This window comes from Stegodyphus dumicola, chromosome 3, assembly GCF_044657685.1.
Source record: "Stegodyphus dumicola isolate Sdum_Otavi_A_Nest chromosome 3, ASM4465768v1".
In the NCBI taxonomy this organism is placed as follows: Eukaryota; Metazoa; Arthropoda; class Arachnida; order Araneae; family Eresidae; genus Stegodyphus; species Stegodyphus dumicola.
The window spans coordinates 264,699,348-264,714,258 of record NC_140770.1 but is presented as its reverse complement, the minus strand read 5'-3'; the positions used below and the strand labels follow the sequence as shown (position 1 = coordinate 264,714,258).

Here is a 14,911-nt window from a genome sequence, read left to right as displayed (position 1 = left end):
ATGTATTTATACGCTGAGCTCTCTTTAAAGCTACTTAATTTTCTTTTTATTAATATTTTTGCTTCTTAACTTGAAGATCGCAATTTGAAGAAATCACCAGGCATTTTATTTTGGGAGCAGTAGACATGAAGAAGTATACAATGTTCTCTCCGGAATTCCAACTATGGGCTTCTCAATTGTTAGCCGGACGTGCTTCCAATTATATGACGGAAGCAGGAGAAGGGAAAAAAGTCGACAAATCCTGGTGGTGACGAATAATCGTTCAATGCATTTTTAATTTGGGCGCCACTGTACTGTCATTAAGTTTATCAGAGCAGCAAACATGAAAAATGTGCAATGCCTTTGGAGGAATTAGAACTCCGGACCTTTTGTTGTGCTTCCAAAATATACCAAAAGGACATGTGGGAAGGATACCTTAAAAATTTTTCGATAACATCTTTGTAGGTTCAGGTTACTTATCTGTTTGATTTCATATTTTATACTCTATACTTATCACTAGCTTTAATGTAATATTCCGTAGTCTGTAATGTTTACTAATCGTATTATGTGTTCTCCGGGCTAGATGTTTCCTCCTTTCTACAGTTTTCTCTGTTTCATACAATATTATGGCGTTTCTAAAGAGATCCTGTACTCACTCTGCAAGAAATTAAGATATTTATTTCTTATAGCACAGATAACAAATGCTGAGCATGACAAAGCATTGTTTGCCCTCTTCCAAAGAAATACGGAATTGAATGATCGGAAAGAGTATCTAGACCATAGTTTCTCAGTATTAACGTTAAGGAGATTTTAGACTTGCTAAAGAGACGTGGTTGAAGCTTTTACCATCCGGAGAAATCTCTGAGTTTTCTGCCGGGGGCGGTCTCTGGATTCGGTGTTCCTCTTGATGCAAAAGCAAACTGAAAAAGGTCAGAACAACGTATAGGAAATAAATTAAACTCCATGTTTAGTTTATAATTTTTCCTCGATGCTTTGTCTAGATCTAACGTCCAGGAACCTAGTGAATTATGTAGCGAATTCCTGAATACAATAGTTACTACAGAGACGTGAAAAGGGTTAAAATACCTTTTATTCACTCAAAGAAATAATAACAAATGGCTCCTTCTCGGGCTTACAGGAAAGCCTCCACTTGGACTTTTAAATCTGGATAAGAAAATAAGAAACTAATCTAATACAAAACTTAATAGACTTAGCCCAAGCTAGACACAAATACCTAACGTAGTTGGCCCTTAAATTAAATTTGGAGGCGATTCTTAACAGGCACGTGCACGTACAATACGGCCGAACGTAATAGCTTCAACAACGAAGTAGCCAGAAGGCAAACATGCGCCACTAAGGACCTCTAAGCACTCTCTCTCGCGGTAAGTTGAGCTTCCTTTAAATAACTCCTTCTTCTAACTCATTTGCATTCAACGAAATTCTAAAATTTCATTCTGGTTAGAAGCTGTAAGTGGGAAACAAGAACTGAAAGGAAAGGATTTCAAAATTAAAAATAACTGTTATAAAAGTAAAATACACCTTACAGGTCGAAGCAAAATTTTAATCCTAATAAAACCTTTAAAATTATTATTTCGTTTGAAAAACTGTCGACAACATTGTAGAAGGTCTATTTGATTCCTTCAGTTCCTGTTATGTACACAAAAAGGTATCTTAAATACTTCTTAAATTATTTTAAGTTAAAAAAGCTTTTCTCACAGCTAACAACATTTAAGCATGTGCGAGGAAAGTTCGCAGTAGTACCACAATCTTTAGTGCTTTGTTCTTGACATTTTTGTTAGAATAAACTACAAAAATTCAGAAGGACCATTCTTCTTCGTCTCTGTTTCGATTTCCCTAGTTTCTTTGAATGTGAAATCTAAAGTAAAAAAAAAAAAAAAAAAAAAAAAAAAAAAAATTGCTCAATATACACTGGTGGAAGAAATTAAGAGAATTTTCATATTTGATCTACGATCTCCAGAACTGCTGGACAGATTTTAATAAAATTTGGTGTGAACATAGCTTGATATAATACAAACAAAATAAACATTCAGCAGTTATAACACATGTTCGTGCGTCTATTATAACTGTTGGGTCTGTTATAACTGTCTATTATAACTGTAACCTCGCGGGAGTCTGAAGGTCTGAAACAGCGGTTGCAGAAGACACAAAATAAATGGGTTAATAGGGGTATGGTCTCCTCTTTGTGTCATACTGGAAATAAGGCAGTTTATCAGTGCCTGCGGCAATTGGTCCCACTCCTTCAGCAACGTTGTTTTCAGTTCCTGGATGGTTCTCGGAGGGGGGTTGCGAGTTGCAGTTGCCCTCCCCAGAGCCTCCCAGACATGCTCTATAGGGTTGAGGTCTAGAGACCTGGCTGGCCAATCCAACCGGCGAATATCCTCACTCTCGAGAAATTCGTCGACCAGAAGAGTTTTATGTGGCCTTGCGTTATCGTCTTGTAAGATGACCTCTGATCCACTGCACCCCAGAAAAAGCAAACATAGCGCTCCAAGACCTCATCCTTGTACCTCACACCAGTCACACAGCCTCTGTCAAAGACTTGAAGAGGTGTGCGGCCATCCAACATGATGCTTGTCCAGACCATTACACCGCCAGCATCATAATTGTTGATTTCGCAGACATTGGGGTGTAAGTAGCGGGTCCCTGGCTCTTTCCATATGAAAGTACGGCGAGAATCGGTGTTTAGGCTAAAACGGGACTCGTCGGTGAACAGAACAATCGCCCATTTCTTTCTCCGTACTCCTATCACTATGCTGCCTGCACCATGCTAATCGGACTCTCCTGTCCACAGATGTGAGCGAGAAGCAAACAGCCGGTCTTCTGGCAAACAAACCCTCTCTCATTCAGTCTTTTGGAAACAGTCACTCTTGTTACACGGATTCCTGTGGCTGCATACAGGTCCCGAGAGAGCTGAGAAGCTGTAGCCTCTATGTTATGCCTCACTAAAATGGACAAATAGCGATCTTCTCTGGCAGTCATGGCTCTTGGACAACCTGGCCAGGCTTTCTCTCGATGGATCCAATATCCTGGAACTGTTTCCATATGTTACACACGACGCTGGGAGTTAAATTAAACACTCTGCATATCTGGATTTGCGATTGGGCCTGCCTCTAGCTCTCCACAATTCGTCACCTCATTCCATCATCTAAACGTCGGTGGTTACTCGTTTTTACTGTTTCGGTGTGAATTTAGCCGAGTGCTGCAAGATAACACCAAGGTGTGCTAGCGAACGCAATTCATCTTACCCTCCACGCGCTTATAAAGCCTGTTTTTCTGCTGGCTCCGCCTACACACAAGTGCACGCTTACGTATTTACCGTACAAGATTTGAATTTTTATCTAGAAGCCGTGGTTGTTCCTTCAGTTCAGTTCTTTTCATGCAATTCGGTAAAATATGCAAATTCTCTTAATTTATTTCACCAGTGTAATTTCGTATAGAAATTCTGAATCTCGTTATTCTTTAGCTGCCTAGACGATCCGCCCGACTAACTCCTGCAAAACAGCAAACACCGCCCCTTATTCTACACCCTTACGCTGCTCATCCAAGAGTGAGTAAGGGAGCATTAAGAAGCAAGTTAACATTCTGCCAGGATGGCTTCTCCTGTGTTCGGCAATGACTTAAGTCGGAAGCCACCTTGAAGGCCTACTGTAAGTTCAAACATTATCAACCTATTCAAATGAGAACTTTTACAATATTCAGTTTTATCTGTAATCTCAAACCTTACCTGCGAGACAAATGACTGTTGTTACGACGGTTACGAGGACAGTAAATAAAACTGCAATTGCTCCCAGCCAGAAAAGTAGTTTTCCATCGCACTGCTTTTTAGCATAAGAGCAGTTTTCTGACCAACTGTTCTGTTTTCTTGGGCAAGGGGCTACTTTTCTACAAGGACCTACTTTGGCGCTCAATCCGGCCTCACTGTCATAAAATGTAGTACTGTCCACCTGAAAAATTTAGAAAAGAGCACTGAAATCACCAATTACATTCATTAAACAAATTTCAGTAACATATTGTAGTTATAAGTAAAATATATTGCAGATAGAAAATTTTTACATTGATTGCAAAGACATAGTTTAAATTTATTAAAAGAAAAAAAGTTTATACAGTAATTTCACGCTAGAAATGTTTGATTATTAAAATGCCATCAGTATTTTAAAATACAAAATGTTGGCCGAATAAAATTAGGAAAGAATTAGAAGGAAATTTCGCTACTAAAAAATAACGTTGCAAATTTTATGAGATGCTAAGTTGTTTTGCGAGTAACATAGAACAACATTGACTGTGCTCTTTTACTAATTTTGCTTATTAGTCCAAAAAGACTTTGAGTCCCGAAGGACTATCTATTACTTTCGCTTTAGCATTTTGCGTCGGACTCCTATAAATGTCGGTTCACTTTTGAAACTATTGCCACAAAATGCTAAGAGTCCTGCAATATATTTGAAGAAATTAAATAATGAAAAATCTGTGTAAATGTATGTGTATTTCTCGCATTGTGATAAAATAACGGTACCTAGAGCCATCGAATTTTGAATGACGTAATTCTCCAACGAATATCGGCATGTGGAAGACCAAATTTGAAATTTGGAATTTGTTTTATTATCGATTTTCTATTTTGTAAAACTTTAGCGAATTTTTCATTAACAAACTCGAGGATTTCAAAGCGAACAATGGCAACGTTGTGCAGAAAAAACATTTTTATCTCCAGCGCGTGAGTCTCTGTGTGGGAAATTCTAAAGATATGCTCCTTTTAAAACTATTTTGCGATATTGCTGTTGAACTGGATCTTATGGCTTACGTGCGAAGAACATGTTATTTAATAAAGAAAAGTAACACACAAAATGTCAAAAAACGCCCCTTTGAACATAATTTAAAATCTGAAACTTTTCCGGGTTTTTGTTTTTTTGTTTGCTTTGTTTTGTTTTTAGGCTGGTGCGCTAATCGGCTTTAATACATAACAGCTATTCAGTTGATCGTTTTAACACATTTCATTCAACATAAACTCTTCTATCCTAGCATGGGATTTCTGTCACTTTTACTTCCTTATAAAAAGATACTCTTCTACATCAAACCCCACCAATAATGACCTTTAAATCCTGTAATTGTAACTGATATCCTTAATATGAACAAAGAAATGCAAAAAATACATATATAAATTCGTAAATATGTATCATTGCATTCATAATCAAAATACTTTTAATCAAAACAGTGTTATGAATGGAGTCCAAATTTTCACACTATTTAAAATTTAACTACACAGAGGCTGTTTACACATTTTTAGAATGATTTCGACCTCATCTAATTAAATGTTTAAAACGGAAAGAGTGTTTTTGAAATATTCGGCCTGATAGCCTTTTTTCTGGGGTGTAAGTCTGCATCGTGATTTTCATGATAAAAGGGCCTTCCATAAAATTTCCAGGGGTATTGATTTCTAATCCTCTTCCACTACTTTCAAGCTCTCCAGAGTCGTGGCGGGTTTACGCTTAGAAAGAGCTCTGTTCAAGAGAGCAAAAGCACAGTATTCCACATGTGGAATGTCAAGAGACTTTACAGGAGTACGTAAGTGACAGGTATATATGCAACACCTGTATCAGTCTTCATTTTATCAGGGAATGGAATGATACTTTTCGAAGTATGACTTGTTGCTTGATCTTCGTTGAGTTTCACTCTTTGAAAGTCAATGGGATAAAGAAAAGGAATTTTTTCTGTAAATATCGGACGTAAAACTTTCGATTGATAGTATGTTTAGTTTATTTTAACATTTTTTCCACTCTTATTTTTTATTTCCCGCTGTAAGCGGATGCTGCGACGATCATAAACACTTTACTGAAACCTTCTTTCCATGGACGGAACCAGATTTATTAATTTATTTTTTCTCTTCGTTTCCGATAATAAATATTACCCTTTTTTTGTTCGATTCATTTAGGTAAATCCATACGTTATCAAGGGCCACAATTTATTTACATTTATCTTCCACTAAATAGTTTTAATAGAGAGTTCTACAAATTGTTCTGCGCTGAGCCACATGCCTCGGCAAAAGCTGGCGAACATAATGTTTTTTAGCTTTATAAGTTGTAAAGCTTGGAATGTTATTTTATTTTACTACAGATATGTTTAAATACTTTGCAACTGATTTCTGGGTCGGCGGATTTTCTCCTGTCACCATCGATTTAACTTTAGAAACAGTACGTACCTTTTTGGGGTTTTCGTTTGGAGTCATCTTTCCAAGTAAAAGTAATGATTGAGGGTTTTTCCCTTTCCGATTAATAATATTGCTTATTTTGCGCGTATGTTTTTGAATTACGGAATAGGAATATTTTTTTTTCGGAAAGCACAAAAACGTATCCTTCAATCATAACTTATTTACATGCGACAGTCTGAAAGAAGAATAATTTTAAAAGTAAATATTTATTACTTCAAATAATAAGCTGTTGCTAGAAATTTTTATTGCAAAACGTTTTGAAATAGTTCTAAAAGTGTGTCAACACCCCTTTGTAATTTTAAAAGGTTCTTATGTCAGAAACAAATACAAAGTTTTAAAATTTCTTGAAATTCTAATCAACCATTTCAGAGAAATCATGCATGTAAGCAGAAAAATCATATTTTTATGAAATCTTAATTAATAAAGAAAACACCTCAGATCTTGTAAGCATATTGCTTTCTTAAAATTAATAAATATGCAGATATATATGCTAATACGTTACCTTTTCTATCATGCGCAATTACACGTATATGCATAAAACTACATACAAAAACATTTTAGGTATATTTCAAGATATGTAATGCCAAGGATTTCCTGAAATGCAATTTTAAACAAACTATCTGGGCATGTAAATGGCAAATGCATTGAATTACAACTTAAAAAATTTAATTACATTGAATTAATTAAATGTAAACTGTCATATATTACATAAAAATAAAAATTTGCACTTTTAGCCCATTTGGCGCAAATATAATTTAAGCTGTGGCTCACAAAATGTAGGTCGTGACCCAGAACTAGGTCAAGAGTCAATACTTGACAGTTGAGAAAAACTTTTAAATTAAGCATTTAAATTGCTTTGCTACGCGGTCAGCCTTCGTCTGGCTTTTAAATGCACCGTAAAAATGCCTAAAGGGAACAACACCAAACATTAAATTTAAAACCTGCACAGAATTTTACTCTTCAAAACAAGTTTATCAAAAAAATTCAATAAAAATCATATATTAAAAAAATACAATGAAATAAGCAATATCCCTTAATACAAATATTAATTATCTTAATAAATAAATTAACCAATTTCCCAGTTGCAAAATCTTAGGAACTCAAATGGTATAAAGTAAGTTAAAAACTTTGTTTTCTAAAAAAAAAAAAAAAAAAAAAAAAAAAAAAAAACCGCAAAATTTTTTATCTGATTAAAATTATATATAGTTATATATAGTTAAACCATAATATAAAAATATTACAATGAAATAAGCAATGAATCTCATATTTTCAAAAGAAAACAGTCAGCAGTTCAGTATCCTAAGCAATGAATGAAAAACTGTTGGTAAAAACCACATTTCTAAAAGAATGAAACTATCATCAGAAAGCAATAACCAATCAAAATTGTGCTTTGTGGATGACATAATTCAAAATATACCAACCATTAGCTAATAAAGAGGGAGGGTGAGGAAAGGAAATTATTTCTGTTTGTGCCTCGCGAGAATCATGCGCCTCAGAATAAGAAGATTGAGTTGTGCGTGTTGCCTATCCAAAAATAAAAAGAAAGCAAACATTTTATCTCATATTTTCAACAGTCAGCAGTCCAGTATACAAAGTACTGAATGGAAAACGTTGCCAAAACCACATTTCAAAAAGAATGGAACTGTTGAAAATGATGCGATGTCATCCAAAAAGATAAAATAAAATAATAATTCAAAAAAATATGATTCGAATTTTGAAAAAAATCGCTTTTTTTTTAAAATGCAACCACAATGCAATACTGGCTCTTGTCTAGATTTGCACGTATGTACCAAATTTCGTAGCCCTGGGTTTATTAGCTCAAGTTTAGCACGAACGAAAGACCACACGCACAAACAGACTCTTTCTTTTATTATAAGTAGAGATTACGCGCATTTATTTGTAATGGTTAATAATCATACACATATATTTATTACTATTTCTCTGTTACAGTATTCTATATTAATTCTGTGTTTCTCATTCTCTAATCTCGTTTCTCTGTTTCAGCAACTACATGTCACTTCAAACTGCATCCCTAAAAAGTGAACATCGTAAGAGATGCACGTTGCAATAAATGTTACGCCGCGATGCATTTAAAAATTAAAGCCACTATGCTAAACCATTTTCGAATCACTCAATGATAGATTTTCGTTTTCTGCAGCAAAATCCTCTCAAAACGTGAGAATCTTTCTGTTGAAGTTAAACGCTAAGTAATCTGAAATAGGCCTTAAAAATGCTTCATCAAAATAATCTCTCTTTTTTTAAATGAAAAAATGGTATATTTTTTATTGAACAGAAAACCACTGTTAGTGAAGTAAAAGCTTTTTATCTTAGTCCAGTTACAGATTATGATTAAGCATTTTAAAATATTCTACTCATAACAAATTAGAAAATCTAATGTTGACACAATATGATATCCATGTACGACATATTAAATTATATACATTTTCTGCAGCAAACTTATTTCCCCGAAATTCATTAGAGACCTACAATGGCTCCCAAAAGTGTTCGTACACTTATGATTTTCATTGAAATAGGGCTCTATCCATTAATTGAAAGTAAACTTTCTGAATGAGATTTTAATAATAAGATATATAATCTATTCGTAACAAAATTACATGAAATATTTTAAGAAGAGAAGAAATATGCGCCACGGTATTCCACAAAACGTATTTTCATTATTGGAACCACCTATGTATGCGTTCTCCTACATCCCCTCCATCTATGTAGGAGAACGATACAGGAAACAAAATTAAGGTCAGAGATCGTCACTGGAAGCCGCTGACCTGGTTTCTATGACAACCGCTCACCAAAGTAAACAATGAGACCGACTTTTTAGAATCGAAGTCTACGTTCAAACTAAGCCTAAAAATAACTGAGCAAATTGTTAAATAATTTGTGAATCTAACAAATGCAAGCGACTATATTTTAGTGTTTATTGTTTGTTATGTTTCAAGTTTTTTTTATGAGCATGGAATTGGTACATATTTGTGCACATATGTATGTAGGCTCATCATATTCGTGCAAGTCAGTTGCATATTAAGTGAAACAGTCTATTGTTTACCAATTAAATAATTTATTTATCTCAAATATTTGTAGTCTGAAATGCAGAAAAGGAAAGGTGAGAGTAATTGAATAAAATAAAAGTGTACAAGGACCATCTCTCTCAGGAAGGCATTCATGAAGAAATTTCGTGGAGAAACCCGTTCTTCCGTAAAGAAAATTAAGGAAACCCTATACAGCCAACCCATTTATTAGAATTTGAAATCTGGTCAAACTACTATTGTTGAACGGTCTCATCCGTTAGTCTATTGAGGACATCCAAAAATAATTAAACATAGCAAAATTAAATTATATGATAAAAGGATGTATTTCCAGTTTAATACTATTAAACTAATTAATTGGAACTCTAATATTTCTAGACAAGTAATAGGTAACACCTTTTTATAGCCAAATAATCAAAATAAAAAATACATGTACTGAAATAGAAGATTTGAAGGAAGAAATAATAAAGCTAATTAATGTTCAGGTTAATAACCAAGTCCCAATAAACTTATTAATTATACTTTATTAATTTATTAATTTATTTTAATTAAAAAGGCATGCATTAACTTTTCTTTATAATTTTTTTCACTCTTTATGGTATGATAACATTACCTTAAAACTTAACTGGATGATAATGGAGGATTTTAAAGAGTTAAGGGATTATCTTGTATATATTTATTGTAAATATTTGTAAAAATGTATATAATCAATACTGAATTCTTTCCTTTTACTAATGAAGAGTCAACTCTTTTCAAAAGTCTCAATTATAGCCCGAATAGAGTAAAGATTTTTATCTTTTTCTAATTTTCCTTACTTTTTTGGACAGTATTTAGTAAGTTTTGATTAAATCTGTTGAAATTCAGTTTTAATAAATTAAGACTATTACAATAAATTTTTTACTTTAATTAAAAGCATTTAAAAACAATTTTCAAAATTAAAATTAATTCTACTTCAAAAAATTTTTTCGTACTTTATTACTACCCTTAATATTTTACAATAATTTGCAACCATTTTTTCACATTACGTTACAGTTAGCATTTTTACAATACTTCACAGTTAGTAAAAAATTTTTGCAACAGAACACACATTTTACATTTCTTAAACGTTTACTGAATAGGTTTTTATAATAGATCTATCAGATAGCAGCTTAACACTCAACTTAACCTTATATTAGCGCCCTCTATTAGTGAAGTTAGAACAAACACACTACTTTACATCACTTAGTTTGGCATGCTGCTCCACTCTCCAAATACAAATATAGTTGGTAAATTAAATTAAGACTTACTATTTACTTGCCTTTTTAGTATTATTTTAGTATTATTTGTGTATTTTTTATAAATAGTATCTAGTTTTTTTTTTTTTTTTTTTTTGATTTATATGCATAATTCGTGTCGGGGAAGGTTTTTGTAGGCAAGAGTTTCTAAATTACTTTGGTTTTCTAAAAAATTTGGTTTTCTACTTTATTGACTTTTAAATATATGCTAATTTCTCAAAATTCTACTTGTTTAAACTTGTTTAAATTTCTTTTTAGTAATTCACAATATTTGGTTTTACTTTTGGTTTTGATTTTTACTTCCTTGTACGAAGTAAAAGGAAGTATTGTAATCGCGAAAAGTTTCAGGCAGCATATTTTAACGAAAATATCCATTTTGACCACTATCGAATGCAATTTAACGATGTTTTTGCGTGATATCTGTACGTAAGAACAGAATAAAATACTCGTTTCCTCCAAAAAAATTATAAAACTGCTTTAAAATTAATTCTGAAGCGAATTTTTCGTGGCGTCTGTACGAACGTATGTACGTACGTGCGTATCTCGCATAACTCAAAAACGAGTAGCCTCAGAACGTTGAAATTTTGTATATAGGACTGCTATAACATGTAGATGTGCACCTCCTATTTTGGTTGCAATCGGCCGCACAAAACGTATATAAATATATTTATATATATATCCACTCTGTTACCCGGCTGAGTGATCTCAGTTTCTTTACTCTTATATGTTTGTAAATTGTACATTTTTTGCTTTAAAAATGATTGAATTATGTTGTTTTTATCTTCCGGTTAAGGTTTTTATGCCTTTAGTAAATCTGTATGCAATATTTTTAGAATTATCAACAATAAAGTTGTTTAAGTGAAGCTAAGCCTTTATTTTCATGGCGGCCATTGATTGCTTACATTTGAAACAGCAAACTAGTGGATTTGTTGCCAATCTAGAGAAACTTAGCTTTGCAACAACAAAGATAGCGCCTTCATTTATTATTGCCAATTAAATCATGCTTAATCCTTTCTGGAATTTTTTCGAGGAAATAAGTGTTTTAAGATTTACTTCATAATTTTTAATATAGATATTTTGAGTTTTTACGTATTTTTGCCTTCTCGCGAAGTGAGATCTGAATTAATTGAATGAGAAGTACTCAATCGTCTGTGAAAAACTGTTTCTTTTTTGTTTTGTTCGCTTAATTTCTTTTATACATCGTTCTAGCTTTATTATAGTATTTGAATAGAACACGTGGCAACGATTAGACAATTCTATTCTTTAAATGATATAAATTTTGTGCATTATGAGTTATAATATGAACGAAATATAATACTGTTAAGTGAATCTAGCGCCAGAATATGGCTATGGTAAACACATAACAGTGAATTTTAAAGAATGCATTTATTCTATTGTGGTTTATTCGGTGTCGGCGAAGTAGATTTAATTCAATCCAATAAGTTTAAATGAAATGCAAGAAAAAATGCATATAATTTAATATTCCGTGCAAGGAAGTCGTGTGGTGTACACATCCGATTTTTCCTTTTAGCCTTGCCTACATGGATGACGAAACACGAATTGAAAAATTGAAGAGTAGGTTTGGAGGCAACTTCCCCTTGATAAGTCTGTCTCCTGCGTGCTCAACAATTATTCACTTATGCATTTTTATAAATTTTTAGGATTAAAAAATTTATTGGAATTATATATTCATAGATTTTGACACTTGCACTTGATTTATATATGCTCTCAGAATTTAAATGATATTGTTCGCAGCAATAATTAATCATTTATTTGTAATTCAGTTTCATTTAAAATTTAATTAACTTTAAATTTGCTTTTTACGAATAGAGAATGTTTGTTAAATTCAAATATATATATATATATTTTTACTATGTTTTATTATCTTAAATTCATTTAGTGCGAAAACAAGTTACTACTACTTGCGCAATTGCTGCAAAGTTAGTTAATAATAATTTATTTCCTAAACAATATTGATTAATTGATTATATTATCTCCTAAGTTTAATTAAAGTATAATTATTTTAAAAGAGTGAATCCATACTGGTAAGTTATATTTTGAAAGATGTTTTGAAGTAACTTGAAGGTAAAATGTTAATAATGTTTTAACGGGGACTGGAATTAAATCATCATGAAGAACAAAATTTCGATTGTTAAAGGAAAAATAAAATTAAAAATATGTAATCATTGTCATTGATCAGAAATTAGTTGACTTTTCAAGGGGAACAAACCAACTCCCGTTCAATGAACAATAATTAATAAAAATACGTAAATTAAATACGAAGGTGTTTCGTCTTTACTCGAGTTATAAGGTAAAGCCAAACCGGCAATTCTAGTCAAGCCAAATATTTCCGCGAAAAGAAGGGATTACTAACCAATGCTGATACTCAAAGAACTTATTCTTATGAAGCATTTTAGCCAATTCAATTTGGAGTAAAAACAATTTCAGTAGAGAAATCCGAAAATACTTGAGTAACCGTCCCCGACACCCTCATGTTTATGCATTTGAGTTCTATATTATTTGTAAAAATTAAACATTGGAAATTGTCATTATGAAATAGAATTCAAAGTAAAGTTGAAATAAACATAGATTACAAAATAAGATAAATAATGCAAACTTTGTAAAAATAAATAAAAAATAATATAAAAATAATATAAAAAATATAATAAGAACGGTTTTCTTCACTTCAATTTTTCAAGACTTCAATTTTTTTTGTAACTCTCTTTAACTGTATTTCGTATTTTAGGCTTTTCTGTATTCTACTATTTTTAATCAAGATATTTTCAGTTTTTATGTATTTTTACCTTGCTACGAAGTGAAAACTGAATTGATTGAATGAGAAATATATCTCTAATGAAATTCCAGGAAATAAATTTAAATGAAATGCAGCAAAGAATGTTTATAATTTAATAGGCCGTACAAGGATCGTCCACATCAGATTTTAAGTTTCATATGTTTCCAACAGAGCAGCCAACATTAAAGAAGCATTTTAATTTAAGAGTTAGAAAAAAATTAAACGTTTAACAATTTTCTTCATTAGAAGGAGTTATTATCGAATTAATTTCTTAGATATTCCTGATGTCAGATTATGTAGAAAAGACTGGATTAAAATCTAGTGTTGTTATTAGGCTAAGTGCTATTACTTTCGTTTTGGCATTTGCGTTGAAAACTTTGAATGTCGGTTCACTTTTCAAACTGTTGCCACCAAATATTATAGCCCTGTATTATATTTAGAGAAATTAAATAATGAAGAATCTGCATAAACGTATGTATGTTTCTGGCATTGTGATAAAACAACGGTACCTAGAGCCATCGACCTTTTAATGAGTTACGTTTCAACCCGAATATGGGTATCTGGAAGGCCAAGTTTGGAATTTGTTTTATTATCTGTTTCCTATTTTGTAACACTTCAACGAATTTCTGATTAACAAACTGAACGATTTCAAAGCGAGCAATGGCAGCACTGTGCGGAATGCAAAATTAAGGAAATTAGAAGATAAATTTTAGTAAGCTCGCCAAAAATTTACCAAGAGCTGTGGCTCCAAGAAAACTCCAACATAAGCATATTCAGTGCTATGAAAAGTGTGAAAATGGAAAAAAAAAATATTTGTATATTTACAAGTTAAATTAATAAAAAAGATATATGCTAAACATTTTCGGAAACTTTAACACAGTAAAAAACAAATCAATTGAATGAGGTAAAATAATAGTCTATGTGCTAAATAAAAAGTAAATTAAAAAACACAGTAAAGTACTAATCGATTGAACAAGGCAAAATGCAAAAAATATTTAAATTTAAGAAGCGGAAAATGGTTAATTAGCCCAATTCGAAGTTCATTTTGGCTTTTCAAGGGAAATTTTTAAAAATGAATCTCGAACCAAGCTAACTAACCCCATTACGCGTTTCGCCGAAACAGACAATTGAAACTTTGCGCTACAAATTTTTTAATGAATTAAATAAACTGTCTAAAAAACTTAGTCTCAATTCTCTGTTCCAATTTCCCGACGCGTCAGCATATATTGACACATTAAGGTGTAAAAATTGTAAAGGCAATTCCAATGTACAGAAATAATAAATAATTAGCGGTATGCTATTAGTCAAAATATACAATAACTTATGGGCTGACCTGCGAGCTCAAAGAATTAAAACTTTACAAACGAACCGTAAATTAAATTTAAATCAAAAAGGAAAAAAAGAAAAAATAAACAAGACGACTAGCAGTATGGGTCTTGCTAAGACCTAGAAAAACTTTTAGAGAAAAATTATAAAATTCAGACCTGTAACAATGCTGTCTTCTCTGGTGACGAGGAAACTCGAAAAGGGCTGGCATTTCCCCTTGCGCTTTCCGATGCCCTCCAACTTGTCGTATGACGTAGAAACGGGGGGAAAACAATGT

The 14,911-nt window shown here is 32.4% G+C and overlaps 1 protein-coding gene across 1 annotated transcript in view; it reads right to left on the bottom strand.

Annotated features, from left to right (window-relative positions):
• The window catches only part of LOC118185338 (uncharacterized), a 70,495-nt gene that overhangs the window by 46,479 nt on the left and 9,105 nt on the right, over window positions 1-14,911 (bottom strand). The window contains exon 2 of the mRNA XM_035355179.2: window positions 3,725-3,944. Within this exon, the coding sequence (XP_035211070.1) occupies window positions 3,725-3,944 (220 nt within the window). The remainder of the gene's footprint in view (window positions 1-3,724; window positions 3,945-14,911) is intronic.